Raw genomic sequence first — 15,202 nt, 5'->3', positions numbered from 1 at the left:
ATTATAGGCCAATATCTATCTTGCCCTGATTTTCAAAAATAGTCGAAAACTCAGACACATAAGAATGATCTTTCATCTAGACTCAAATTCAGTTATCTTTAAACATCAGTATGGATTCAGAAAAAAACATTCCACTTATATGGCTTTACTTCACCTTACTGACCAGATTAGCTCTGCACTTGATAAACACTGGTTTAGTTGTAGTATTTTCTTAGATTTTTCCAAAGATTTTGATACAGTTAATCATTCTATTTTACTTAATAAGCTGCATAGATATGGTTTTCACAATATTTCATACAAATGGTTAAAAAATTACTTTTCCATTAGAAGCCAGTTTGTTTGTGTTAATGATCACTATTCAAGCCAAGCTAGGCTGCTGTGTGGGGTTCCACAGGGGTCCATTCTAGGACCACTGTTATTTCTGATTTATATTAATGACGTGTCAAATGTCTCAAATGTTCTTTCACCTATTATGTTTGCAGATGACACAACTTTTGTTCTCTCCCATTCAAATTTCTGTTCATTGATGCACAATGCTCATACTGGTTTAAGTGACTATGTGAAATGGTTTAAATTAATCAAACTGCCCTTGACTATAAAGAAATCAAACTTTATAATTTTTAGTGGCAAAAAATCCTACCCTGTGGATATGTCAAAAATCATAAATGATTCTGCTGAAATGCCCCAAGTATCATCCAAGATTCCTGGGAGTTTTTGTGGATGATAATTTGAGTTGGAGAGAGCATATTGACTGGGTTAGCTCAAAGATTAACAAATCTTTTGGTATCATAAAAAACATTGCCCATCTTGTCAACACTAGTCGTCTCCTTACTCTTTATTACAGCCTAATTTATCTGTCTTTCTTACTGCAATTTACTTTGGGCCAGAACTTTTCCTAACCTTGCAAAGCAGATGGATACGCCTGTTTCCATGTTTCTCATTGGTGAATCCATCTTGCAAAGTTCCCATCTGAACCGTTTGGGCCTGGTTAGAAAGTGACAGGGCCAATCAGCAACGAGGGGCAGTACTTTCGGGTGCAGCAGAGTTGTGACGTAAACAAGCAGCAGCAAGAGCTGGTGCAGTTATGAAGGAAGAGATTAGCGTGGATGCTGCTAAAGCGCCAGTTTTATCAGAACTTGATGAAATTTCTTCATTAAGAGAAGAGCAAAGAACAGCAGTGAGTTGTTTTCTTTTCAAAAACGACAAAAGTCCAGTACTCACATGTCTATAGTTGCCATGATTCGCGTTATTCCTCAGCAGCTGCGCACCTCAATAGCGGATACGTCACGTGTTTTGTTGCTCTTATTGGCCCGTAGAGATGTGATGGACAGAACATTCATCCAATCACTCTCCGAGTTTTTTTTCAAATCCTCTGCCTTTTCTCATACATTTCCTATTGAAGCTTTCCCAGATGGATGTGTTTCACACATCCATCAGGTTACACTTATCCTACAGCACTTCAAAAAATTCTGCATTTCCAGAAACGGCTGTTCAGGATAGTAACACACTCAGACCCGTATACCTCCTTTGCTCCTTTGTTTCAAAACTGCAAATTCTGAACATTGATGACATAAATATTTCTCAAGTATGCGTTTTTATCTTTACCATATTATGTGAAAATAAAATCCCAGAGCACTTTAAAAATATTTTTAAAACAAACTCACAGGTTCATTTTCATTCGTCAACACGTCAAGCTCTAGATCTTCATCCTCCTAAATGTTTAACAAGCAGGGGCCAACTTGCATTAAAATATAGGGGCACCAAATTATGAAACGATTATTCCCACCTCGCAAAAAATATTGTCAGACTCTGAAATGTTACAAAATATGTCTTAAGGAACTTTTGGCTGCAGTTAACTAACTTCTGTTGTGTTGTTTTACCTGTGAAGCTTATTTCTGTGCAATTCAAGTTTTTTGTTGTTGGATTAATATTCTGGTGAAAATACAGGTGAGGTCAGGTCAGATCTTGTACTCAGCCATTATCAGACATACAGGTATTCATAAACCCCTTACAATCACTTTTTTATGTTTTTGATATGTTTTTAATGTGACTGTGTTCAGAATTATTTAATCATTGTTTTTATTACTTTTTGTAGGTCAACATTGAGTTTCTTTGTTTTTTGTAATATTGTGTTCATTTTTTAATAGTATTTAGGTGGAAGCTTCAAATAAGCTCTGTGAGCTTTCTGCCTCTTCCTGCACTGTATATCTACCTATTTCTGTAATATTATGTATTTTTCTAACTGCACAAAATAATAAATAAATAAAAAATAAAAGTCTAAGAGTTACACATACATTTTCATAAACTGGGGTTGTTGCAGTTCGCCAGGAAGCTTACAGCCCACCTCAGGTTCAACTCTTTGCCTGTTAATCAAAGGCTAAGAAACACAAGCAGATTGAGTAAAAAAGTATTTGCCCCCTGTTCGATTCCTGATTTTTTTGCATATTTATCACACTTGAATGTTTCGGATTATCAATTTTTATATCTCACAAAGACAACTCAAGTAAATACAGAATGCAGTTTCTGAATGATTATTTAATCGTGTAGAAATGTATTTGTGAAACCCTAGCACTGTAAGCTATCGGTCCTCTTGACAGATGTCAGCGCGTTAGACAAAAGCATGGCATGTACCAATAGAAGCCCATGTTTATCTGTTATTTCACATCAATTTGATGCTGGAAAGCCAGCATACCCAGCTGCTGATTCAGAGAAGAGGCTTTTATTAGGCAGAAGAAGTCATCTGTTGAACTAAACTTCGATTTGTTTTCATGGTATAAATTGAAAGAAAATGTCAGTGGTGTAAAAGCTTTGCCTCGTCTGTGAGCAAAGGTCAGCATCATCAAGACTAACAGATTACAGTAAATACATCAACTCTCATAGCTCATGTGAGAACAGACATTAAGAATTTATGGAGTAATGAATATAACAATGACAATCAACTAAGCTGTTGTTAAAAAAACTGTAAAAGCCCTGACTTTACAAGTGGATCTCTAAGTGTACAGTACCATAGAATTTACTCTTCAATATGCATGAACAGATTATTTCAAAGAGATACACAAAGCTATAACACGACACTAGATTAAAAACATACCCCCTTGTTTCTCGTGCATGTTTTACCATAAAAAAAGAGGTTGCAAATGGAATAATAAAACATAATTAGAGCACAGGGACAGAGAAGAGACATCCAGAGAGCAGAAAAAGAAATAAAATAGAGATGTGCAGAGAGAGTAAATGGGCCTTGGCTCCCGGGTGTAATGAGCCTGGCAGGCTGCAGCAGAGGCAGCGGTGTGATTGGACGTCAGTGTGGAGGAAGAGGGAAAATCAGATCAGACTTGCAGATGACATCACAGCGGTGTGAGTCTACTGTTGGCAGTGTGACGCCATGTAGAGACAGTGAAGCATCACTATTGAGTTAGAGCAGAGAGAAGATGTCACTGACAGTTTACTCTTTCTCAGACAGAAAACACCGTCAGCATGAAGACTCCAGAAGCTATCAGGCAGTGATAGACTAAAACAAAGACACTTAACATCATTTAATCTGTTTTCCTGGCTGCTGAAAAAGTGAAGACACTTTTGGATCCCTCCTAATTAGTTTTGGGCATTGCAAATATTCAATTTGAACAGAATTAAACAGGCATCCTTAGAAATCATTATTTCTCCAAAGGCCGTCATGCACAAAGGAAAAGCAACACATTTTCACTAGATAAAACAAAAAATGTAGGCTTTTTTGTTTGTATCCACAGATTTTTCATTGCCAGATTTTGACATATTCATTCAAATCTAAATGTCTGCTGAGTACTTCATTGTGAATCATTCTTTATCTCCTCACCTGTGCTGATGGGAAGGATTGCTGGCTTTAGACCAGAGGACCTTGGAATTACATTGTTGAAGGACAATTTTGCAGATACTTTGTTTTGCTCATATAATGGGATATGACGAGAAAGAGAACAGGTGTTCTAATGTTTTTATTTGACAAAATAGTTTGACATTTGGAGAACCAACTTTTCTGTTATCTGTCTGTTTGGAATGAATTCAGCTTTTATTTTCTGTCCCATTACAATCAACAAGAAAGAAGATTGTCTTGGGTTTCTCCCTGTGGATAAGTGAAGAAAAAATTCTATTGAATATTCATTAAAAATAGGTGCAGAAGAACTTGACTAAAGAACAACAAGAAAACAGTCAGGGTGTTTTCTGATGGTTAATTTTTTGGTATTTATCATGTTAGCCTGCAGGCTGCAGGTGGATTCATGCTTGTTTGTACATTCAGCAGCAGCAAAGCCTTTGCAGGCAGTAAAGATTAGACAGTGATGTCACCATCACATGGAAGAAGATGACAGATAGCTGCATCCCTGGCTCTGTCACAGGTGGTTAGAGGTTTAAATCCCAGTCAGGGCACATTGAGCATACAGTGTGGGCCCTTGGGCCAGGAACACCTGTCCCAGATGTATGTTGCTCTGAACAAAAGCACCCTCTATATGCCATTGTGAAATCTGTAGCTTAGCTAAGCTTACCGTATCTTTTTTTTTTTTTTTAACAGTTTTTGACATTTGTAATCATGGTTTGGTCTTATAATAGCTCCTCTTAGATTTACTCACAGTCTTTTAATGCTAAGTCATGCTTGTGCAGCATGTGTCTTGGCATAGTCTTGCTAAAACAAGCAGGGATGTCCCAAAAAGACATTTTCTGGATGGAAGCATGCATTGCTCCAAAACTTGTATGTACACAGAAAAATGTGCATACTCAAATCAACACTGTCAGCATTAATACGGACACTTTTACAGCATCTATATGGGTCCACACCACAGAGTGCTGATTTGACCCTGTTTGGAGAGTTGCTACATTAACACTAATTGTCATAATTGGAGTTAAAAATAGTGTCTTCTTAACACTTGTGTGCTGTAGACTTTTCAGTCCACAACACACTTTTCCACTCTGTCAGTCTGTCTTAGATGACCATGGGCCCAGAGAACTAGACAGCTCTTCTGGATGTTTTTAATAAACGGCTTTTGCTTTACATGGAAGAGTCTTAACTTTTGGCGGCATTGGGCTAAAACCGTGTAACTACCCTTTACATCTGTCAGTGGGTTTTAATAAATTTTAGAAATAAATTAATAAAAATGTGACAAAGTTGCTGACTATGACCATTCAGTGTTAAAATATTTAAAAAGTACAGTGTGTTTTTTTCATTCCCCCAAAGTGGTGATTTTAGAGATAGGAAGTTTAGGCTCATCGCAAGCGATTTGTTGATGATGCTGGTTTTAATGCAGCCTTGCTGAGGGGCATCCCACCATTGTTAACTGTCAATGACTGAGCCTTTCAGGGGTGCTCCTTTATTACCCAATCATGGTACGATCACGTTACTGTTTATCCTACCTACCTGTGGAATGTGTTTTTTGAGCATTCCAAAACTTTTCCAGTCTTTTCTTGCTTATGTCCCAACTTTTTTTTAAACATCTGTAGTCATCAACTTCAGAAAGTGTGTATATTAATTTTTGCTATTTAAACATTGAATAACTTGTCTCTGGTCTATATTCAATTCAATATATGTTCAAAGGGAATTGCAAATCAGTGTAATTTGTCCCAAGGTTTTTGGAATTAGGGGTTGCACAGTTATTTTGTACATAATAAACAAACTTAATCCAAACGGCACAATGCCATTATACTGACTGCACGTGCTACACCTAAAATTAGCCTTGAGGTACGCGTGAAATCATAAAGCCACAACAGTTTGATTTGTGTTTTTAATTTGAAATGAGGTCACAGCCGTGATAATTGCTGTGATTTTCCTCTCATGGGGGTTTAAATCCTCGGTGGTAAGGGCCTCATGGACTGATCAATACCTAATTTGCATGTTGATTGTTTTTCTGACAGAGACTCGGTTGTAGACTTTGTTCAGTATAAGACGGACCTTCTTCCAAGGCTTCTTGGTTTTATTATCCAGTGAGAAGGGAGCACTCCAAACCATTAACCCTATCAAACAGCCTGTGTGGTTTCCACTTCTACCAGCCTCCACCTGTCACTGCCAGGCTAATGAATGTGTGCGTACAGACGTGTCAGACTGCACAAAGCCTCCGCGGACTCTTTATTAGTGGCTTTGAAAGACATTAAAGTCCTGTAATGTGAATGGAGAATCCCTCCGGAGCACATGTGAATGACAACGCACGCACTCCCACTGTATTTATAACCACACACAACTGAGACATCCTCATTAAACCGGCTCAGTGATCGGTGCGGGGGTGGCTGGGAGACCCTCAGGTTGTGTGTACGTGTTTATTGAGAGTTTGTGTTTTTTTCATGTGTGGGCATCAGAGACTCTGACGTTGAAAGCTTCTGGATATTAAAACAGAGGGGGCACACACACACATACCCAGGAGGTGTCATGAGTGGAGGAGAGGAATCCACTTACACAGACAGAGACGGAGCGCTCCATCCTCCACTACAGTCTAACCTTACACACCTGTCCTCTGCTGTGTATGATGAATTCTTTCATTTGCACTGATTAGATTACCCTGCTGCCTCTGCTGTGTGTGTTTGTGTGTGTGTGTGTGTGTCTGTGTTTAAGGCTGCTAACCTAAAGGAGCTACATAAGGTTGAGGTCGCCTATAAGACATGCATAAGGCCAATGCATGAGGGCACGATAGCTCTACTGTAATAAGAGTGTGTGTAAAGCATGCTGATGCATGTTGCTGCTCACACTGGAAAGATTTTCAGACAATGTGAGACTAGCACTATTTCCAACCACCTTCAAGATTTGATACAACCTTTAGGCTGCAGCACAGTTATCAAAGTTTTGCAAAAACTCAAACATGATACATAATCATAATATGTTATAAACTGCAAACTAATAAATTCAGATTACAATTATTTATCAAGATCACCCATATTAATATATTCTATATTGACAAAAGTATTTGGCTGCTTAATGATGTATTCAAATACTTGTACTTTAATATGGAGTTGTTCAAGTTCTTCCACATCAAACTCATCTAACCATGCCTTTATAGTCCTTGCTTTGTGCAATTCATGTTGGAACAGGAAAGGCCTTCCTTAAACTGTTGCCACAAAGTTGTAAGCACGGCATTATCCAAAATGTCTTGGTATGCTGAAGCATTAAGATTGCCCACTAGAGATAAAGGGCACAGCCCAAACCCTGAAAAAACAACCCTATACCATTATCCCTGCACTACCAAACCTTGGTATGCAAAAACTGTGCAGTGGGAGCTTCATGGAATGGGTTTCTATGGTCTAGGAGCAGTGCTGCTAACGGGGATAAAAGGGAGAGCTTTCTGGGGCCCAGTCAAATTGGGGGGCCCATGGAGATCAGCAAAATCGTCATCCGTTGTTAAGCTGTGATAATCAGATTTTTTTTATCAACCCGAATAATAACCATATTATCAAAGAAACAAAAAATGAATCTTATTTATTTACTCTGTAGAACAAGATAGACTTTTTCAAAATGGAACTGTGTGCAAAATGTGCAAAAACAGTGGTGAAAAGTAGTAACTGTTAGCCAACACTCTTGCAGCATTGCTACTGATCCAACACATATGCGTTATTATAATCAGTAAATCCCATTTTCTAGATTTTTCAGGTGTCCAGCCAACTCTGTGGGCAGCGCTGCCGAGGAGCTGCATGCAAGCCTCGCATCACCGAGTTCAATGGCAAGTGTTGGATGGAGTGGAGTAAAACACACCGAAACTGACCTGTCGAATAATGGAAACATGATCTGTTCAGTGAGTAATCACACTTCTCTGTGTGCTGGTCAGATGGACGAGGCTGGGTTTGTTGGATACGGGGAGAACGTTACCAGCCTGACTACATTGTGCCAACTGTGAGGTTTGGTAGAGGAGGAAAAATGGTATGGGGCTGTTTTTTATGGTTTGGGCTAGGCCCCTTATCTTCATTGAAGGGTAATCTTTATGCTTCAGCATACCAAGACATCTTGGACAATGAGATGCTTCTAACTTTGTGGCAACAGTTTGGGAAAGGGCCTTTTCTATTCCAAAGCAAGGACTATAAAGAAATAGTTTGATGAGTTTGGTGTGGAAGAACATGACTGTCTACAAGGAGCCCTTGCTTCAACCCCATCAAGCACCTTTGGGATGAACTGGATCGGAGATTCTGAGCCAACATGAGTGTCTGACCTTATAGTTGCTCTATCGAATGAATGGACACAAAGTCCCATAGAAACACTCCAAAATCTCGTGGAAAGCCAAGAAGAGTGGAGGCAGTTGAAGCTGCAGAGGGGGGACCAACTCCATGCTAAAAACTGCATGTCCGTGCTGGTGTAACAAAGCTGATTTATAGCTGATGTAAAGCTTGTTACCTTTTTCTTGATTGAGACTACACAAAGAAAGAGAGCATAATCAGGCATGTGTTGTGCATGTTACAGAAGCACTGTCCTGGCCAACCTCAACACAGTCGTTCAGAATAAGACAGGAAGATTTCAAACAACTTCTTCTGAAAAAAATATTTGTTTGTGGTGTTTTATGGTGGCATGTAAACAATGGCTTGTTGCACTAATGCCACCGTTAGTTTTGAAAAAACAACAGGTAGTTTGAGTCTTTCATCATGCACTCATGGAAAAAATCCAACCACTGACAGAATCCTGTAAACAAGGTTTTATTTCTTTTAAATCTTGCTGAGTGGAATTGTGCAGATCAACCTTCAGATTGACTGTAAATTCAACAGTCAAGTATTTCAACTGGTTCAGTGACTCACTTCTTCTGAGTATGACGGAGGATAATGCACAGCTCTCAATACACCCAGGGCGTGATTATCACAGAACTAACACATCACTTGTTTTACATTTAATTAGCATTTTCAATCAGCACACAGTTTTAGCCAGGTAACCGGGACAAACCCTGCAGGCTAGTATGAGGCATAAGCTCTGACCAGGAGACACTCTGTCTGACTTTTCAGATATGGAAGTCAAATCCACCAGCGGGCAAATCTGCGCAATTCAATTTCATCACAGAAATAGGCTGCTGAATTATTAACAGTGATTACTTGTGGAATTATAGTATAGATCATGAGCCTTAGGGATATTTATCATGCAGTTTATATTAAACGAACTCCAGTGGAATTGAGAAGAGAGAAGATATAATAAGAAACTCACAGAGAATGTTCCTTTCGCATGTTGAATAATTCACTGCAGCTACCTGTGTTTTTTTCCTGCGTTTATTCTCCTATTTGATATGAGATATTTGTGGAATATATTTAAATAACTTGAAGCCTCTCTTCTCAAGCACAACCTCTTTTTTTGAATCTCTCTTGCAGACTTTTCCACATAAAAGCAGCCATTAGAAGCAGACCAGTAAATCACACTTCTAGTTCCAGGGGACTGTTGCAGCTGTTTGATAATTACGCATGGCTGCAGGAAATACAGCTGCTGTTTGTGAGAGTCAGTGTTGCCTGACACTGTAAAGTTGTTGTGTTTTTTCTGTTTGACTGACCTGTGCAAGATGGGCATAGTTTGTTGAATGGATGTAGTTTTATAAAGAAGTGTAGAAGCCTCCAGAGGGTCCCTGAATGAGACTCTCAATGCAGCTTTTAAACTGATCCATAGTTTGATTCATTTGTATTACAATGACAATTAAACGGAACAGCAGCTGACAGCATTCATTGTTGATAGTTTTGGTATTAGTTCCTCCTCCATACAGTCATATTTCTTGTCTGTCAAACTGTGGGTGCTGTCAGACTATTTTTTCTGCGTTCTAAAGACAGTTTCCTGTGACACATATCCAAAAGTCCACAGCAGATAAACAGGGGAGGCTGCAGAGCCATAAATACATAAGATCAGTACCATAGACAGTCTGTCCCCATGAGTGTACTCTTTCAGGAAGCATGTGGAGCTGAATGGTCGATGGGATGAGCTGCTGGGGATCACCTGTCTACTGCGGTATATGGGCTCTTATTTATTTTAAGTGCTTTGGGAACATTTGAAGGCTTTAATGACAATTCTGAAAGCATGTAGAGGTCTGCTTTTATGGGTTATTTGTTAATGTAGATGAATTTTTTCATGCATCTCCAAATTGCGGTCTGTTTTGAGCTGTTGACTGCAGCCTAACCTGGCCCACAGATATCAATAACCTATTAAAGGCTTGGTTTGTGGGTTTGAACAGCTGAGGATGTCTCTGCTTGTGCTGCTGATTGAGTTGAAGGCGCTGACCGTGGTGCTGAAGTTTGGATTTATGATGCCATTTGCTGCTTTTCTGTCTCTATTCTTTTATCTCCAATGCCTTCATTATCACACCAATCACTTACATTTAAGCTGTGTATTGCCTATTGAAGTGGATGTGGTTTTCTGTCTGTTTTATTGTTACTAGGGCCCGAGCACCAACCTTGGCGCCAGAACCCTATTCAAACTGAAGGAATTACTATTTTTGTGGCAAATGAATTGCTAATTTGAGGACCTTGGCATGCCTTAAAACTCAACAAAATCTTCAGATTATTTTCCCTGTTGAAATTTATTTTATTCTACTGGTTTTGTGCAATTCCATCCCACAGATCACTCAGGGGACTGGGTACACATATTTGTTATGACTGGACTTCAAATTTTTTCTATCATTCTAGACATTTTGAAAATCAAAAGTTATCAAAATCTTGAGGTTTCAACATATGGCAGGGCTGTTACCAGGGGCAAATGTTGAGCAACTTGTTTAAAAAAAAAAAATTAAACCATTTTGTCACAGCACCTCCTTTTTTCAAAAGACGTTTTCTTTGTGACTTTTTCCTCATAAATATTTTTAAACATTCAGTCTCCATTTGTGTTAGGCAGATGATCCCAGGTCTGCAAATGCTTCATGACCAGACCTACAAAAAAGCCTCTTGGAGCATTGCCACAAACCTACCAGGGAGTCAATCAGTGTCATTTTTAAATCAAAATAAGGCTTTTTTATGGTGCTTAATGGTGTAAACCTGCTGTAGCTTTTCCTTAATATTTTTGGTATGTATGTCAGTATGACACTGAACATACCTACATGCAAACATCACATTAAAATGCCCCCACAATTATGGCATTTCTGTACTTCTCCCCCTCTGTTAAAGCGATCATGTTATATAATGAAACAAAGGCCTCACTAGCATCATTATATCTATAAATGCTCCCAAAGATTTTCTTCCAGTACAGATAAGCCACGCTCCAACTGATGTTTGACAGGTGTTTAGTTTTTTCTTGCCACAGCAAACTCTTCCATACACCATCAAGCACTGTGAAAAACTAAAGTAAACAATACACACATAAGAAACAGGTATACAAAATAAACCATAACAGAATGTCCATGTAAACAAAAAACACAGTATGCACCTTCGTACCAGAAATTTAGGAGTTGTTACAATCCTTCTGTCGTCCAAAATCCTCCAGAAACGAACATCTTCTTTGCATCTGACTGCTACTGTGGATAGCTGCATACATCTCAAAACAAAACATTGTCGCAGAAATAGAGTTAAAAAATGTATACAAAACCCATTTCTCTGCAACAGCTAGAATATCTTTTCCTCACACTGACATGTCTCATCGATGGAGGTTTTGGTGCTGATGGTAAGCATTTTGATATCTCGCCATTTATATCACTCCTGCCCTGATTACTTCTAGTATTTGCATCCTGCCTTGTCATACTGCCACCTACTGTTGACAGCTGGTACCACCTTATATACAAAGTATGATAAGCTCATTATTTTTGATTTAACAACCATTGCAACACACTACAGGGGTTGCTAGCTCCCCACAGTAGCTTCACACTGCATTTGCAACGTACCCAGACAATATCATTATTATTATTATTAATTATTGATTATTATTATTATTTTTTATTATTATATACAGAGATCCTCCTACATAAGGAGGTTTACAATTTGGAAGTTTTTTCCTGTGGTTGATGTCGTGTTTCAAATGTCTACAGCAGGGGTGTCCAAACTTTTTCCACCGCGGGCCACACACAGAAATACATAATGATGTTGGGGCAGCTTTTTTATCCGCAAGGCGAGGTATATGATATCGTTTAAGTCAGAAGCAGAATAAAGGAGGAGCTGGGGTGAAGAATTTAATTCTAACAATGCAAATAGTCAATAATTTCCAGGTTTTTGGGGATGCCAATAAAATTTCAGGGGGCCCTTTTTAGCCCTAGCTAACACTGGCTCCGCCCCCTGTGATATCATTGGTACTTCTATTTCCTGCCGTGACCTATAAGGAAGTTAGAAAACAAGATATTATTATTAATTTGGTTGCCAATATGTTTACCTTGTAGAGCTTTGTCTTAATTTAGTCACAAAAAACATCAATTAATTGTTTTTGTCAAGATGTTTGTTTACAGAATTAGCATGGTAGCACTATATTGGGCTGAAACTATGAAGTACAGTACAGTCAAGCAAATGTTGGTCATATTTAATTCTATTTTTAGAATTTGCTGTGGGCCAATCAAAATTGAACCGCGGGCCACATTTGGCCCCCGGGCCATAGTTTGGACACCCCTGCTATATGGTAATAGATTACAGAAAGATTCAGTGGATTAATGCATGATGAACAAGACATTTAAAGATCCTGTAAGGTAATTTTGGTTTGTGTCTGGACGAATGGAGAACAGTTCTTTTGAAAATTAAAAAAATTGTTGCTGTGGAAAAGATAAACAAAGACTATCAAGCATTGTCTGACACCTACCCCATGGCAGAAGTTCCTGCCATGAAAACGTCAATGAAATAATCAGTGTTTCTACTGATGGACATATTTTGCATATATTGGTTGTTAATATGCATAAGATGTCATTTTTGTCTGCTTAGTCCACCAGTTAAAACACCTCATGGGATCTTTAATATTGATACTTTTTCAAAATAACATCTGATCCCATAAAACCATAGCTACTGATTTGAGTATAAATATATTTATCTAAAATAGTTATTCTGAAATAGAAACTTTGTGTCTGACCATCCACTGTTTATTTATTCATGAATTATCCCAGACGTGAGATGCTGGCATTTGACTTCTGGGTTGAGTGCTGTGACGTTATCTCCCCTCTGGACTGACAGGAGCAATAAACAGTTGATTATTGATTCTAGCTGAAATGAGATCCTGGGAAACCCGCATCAGTGCGCCTACAGCCCGCACGTCACCCCGTTGACATCAGCACTCAGCTTAAATACCCGCAGCAGCGAGCAGTGTCAACACGAGCAGGCACACCTTCATGTGGGAGCATCAGGAGACAAACACTGAACAGGTTGAGAACAGGTTATCTCAGAATGGCACCTTGTAACTGAGCGCACTGTTGTCCAGAGCAACATTTCTAAACCTCACAGAAAGTTCCCCCACTTGCACCCTCGTGCACTGCCGCCTTTAATAATGATCAACGACACACTTTCGTTCGGGGAGCTGGACGTGAATGTTTCTGAGCAGCTGCCTCTCTCTCTTAGCAGGAACCACAGCGTGTTCCCTGCGCTCCAACTCGAGTCCAAGTCTTTGGTCACCTCAGCCACTATGTTCGCAGTGGGAGTCCTGGGAAACCTCATCGCCATAGTTGTATTGTGCATCTCCAAGAGGGAACAAAAGGAAACCACTTTCTACACTTTGGTGTGCGGGATGGCCATCACGGATCTGCTGGGAACATGCTTCACCAGTCCGGTGGTGATCGCCACTTACGTAGCCAACCGCTGGCCGGGTGGAGCGCTGCTCTGCCACTTCTTCTCCTTCTCCATGCTCTTCTTCGGCTCAGCAGGGATGTCCATCCTGTGCGCCATGGCTGTGGAGCGATACTTAGCCATAAACCATGCGTATTTCTACTCTCAGCATATAGACAGGACGATGGCGCGCTTTGCGCTCCTGGTCACCTACTTGGCCAACATCGTGTTGTGCATCATGCCAAGTTTTGGCTTTGGGCAGCACGTGAGACACTACCCGGGGACTTGGTGCTTTTTGAACTGGAGGGCGATGGACCCGCTCGGTGCCTGCTACTCTTTCCTGTATGGAGGCGTAATGCTGCTGCTGATTGCTGTGACGGTTCTGTGTAATGTGGCGGTGTGTAGGTCGCTGGTAGGCATGAACCAGAGGACGGGGATTGTCAGAGCAGACGTGTGTGAGCAAGGGGGGTCACGGCGCCGCTTCCCCCGGCTACCCTCTGTCACCTCAGCGGCGGAGATCCAGATGTTCTGGCTGCTGATCTTCATGACCATCGTTTTCTTGGTCTGCTCCATCCCTTTAGTGGTAAGAGCCATACACTTTTCATTCAATCTATTCCGGTGTGCGCACGTGCTGCGCGCTAACACTGAAAACTGTTGTTTAAAGGTGGCACTGGTTGCATTTGTTTGTTTTAGGTGCGGATCTTCGTCAACCAGCTGTATGACCCTGCTGTGATCTCCGCTGGAGGAAAGCCAGACTACCGAGGCGACATGTTGGCGATCCGCTTCGCCTCATTTAACCCCATACTGGACCCTTGGGTGTACATTTTGTGCAGGAAGAACCTGGTGGTGAAGGGCTGCGAGAAGATAAAGAGGACGGTGGCCCGAGTTAAGAGCGGCGGCAGAGACGACATTGGCTGGGTGGGAGAGCAACACTCCCCTCCGTCTTCAAACAGCAATGACACCAGTTACGCGTCATTACGCACAGCCAGCTACAGGAACGACGTGGAGCACCGCGTTACCATCCAGCAACAGACTTTTACTGACTTTGCTTTGAGACAGGCGTGGGAGTACGACACAGCGCGGGACAACTTTCACCCGTTCAGCGTGGAGTCGACCGCCATCCTGGCCTGTGAGGAGGAGGGGACAGCGGGGTCCAAACAGGTGGGGGAAGCCAAGCCTACTCCAGGACGCAGCGCTACACCAGCTATCTCTGCGCACGTGAGGAAAGTGGACATTGTTACGTGCACGTTCAGCACACCGAGCTCGTGCCAGTCAGTGAAATGCCTCTGATAGTGTTCAGTTATTGACGCAAAGCTGCCGGTGACTACCTCCTCATTTGTTATTTCACTTCAGGTGGCTTAAATGAATGAACTCTGACACAGCACTTCAGAAAAACACGCAACAAAAATCTCTCAGCATTAGCACTACATCACAACACTCTCCTGGGATTTCACCTCCTTTATAATAATGCAGTTTTTGTCGACTAAAGACTGAAATGTGCTTTTTCCCCCACATGAGAAGGACAAGACTAAGACGAGCTAGAAAATAGATCTTTGATGACAAAAAGTGATTAAAAAAAGTGTAGGAGACTAAA

At 40.5% G+C, this 15,202-nt stretch overlaps 1 protein-coding gene across 1 annotated transcript; it reads left to right on the top strand.

Annotated features, from left to right (window-relative positions):
* The first annotated feature begins 13,333 nt into the window (after nucleotides 1-13,333).
* Nucleotides 13,334-14,898, top strand: ptger4c (prostaglandin E receptor 4 (subtype EP4) c). The gene is made up of 2 exons (XM_041803587.1): nucleotides 13,334-14,191; nucleotides 14,302-14,898. The coding sequence occupies exons 1-2, from the start codon at nucleotides 13,334-13,336 to the stop codon at nucleotides 14,896-14,898; spliced, it is 1,455 nt and encodes a 484-aa protein (XP_041659521.1).
* The last annotated feature ends 304 nt before the right edge of the window (nucleotides 14,899-15,202 follow it).

This window comes from Cheilinus undulatus, linkage group 13 (genome assembly GCF_018320785.1).
Source record: "Cheilinus undulatus linkage group 13, ASM1832078v1, whole genome shotgun sequence".
Lineage (NCBI taxonomy): Eukaryota > Metazoa > Chordata > Actinopteri > Labriformes > Labridae > Cheilinus > Cheilinus undulatus.
The sequence above is the reverse complement of the archived record's forward strand: the minus strand, read 5'-3'. Positions and strand labels throughout refer to the sequence as shown.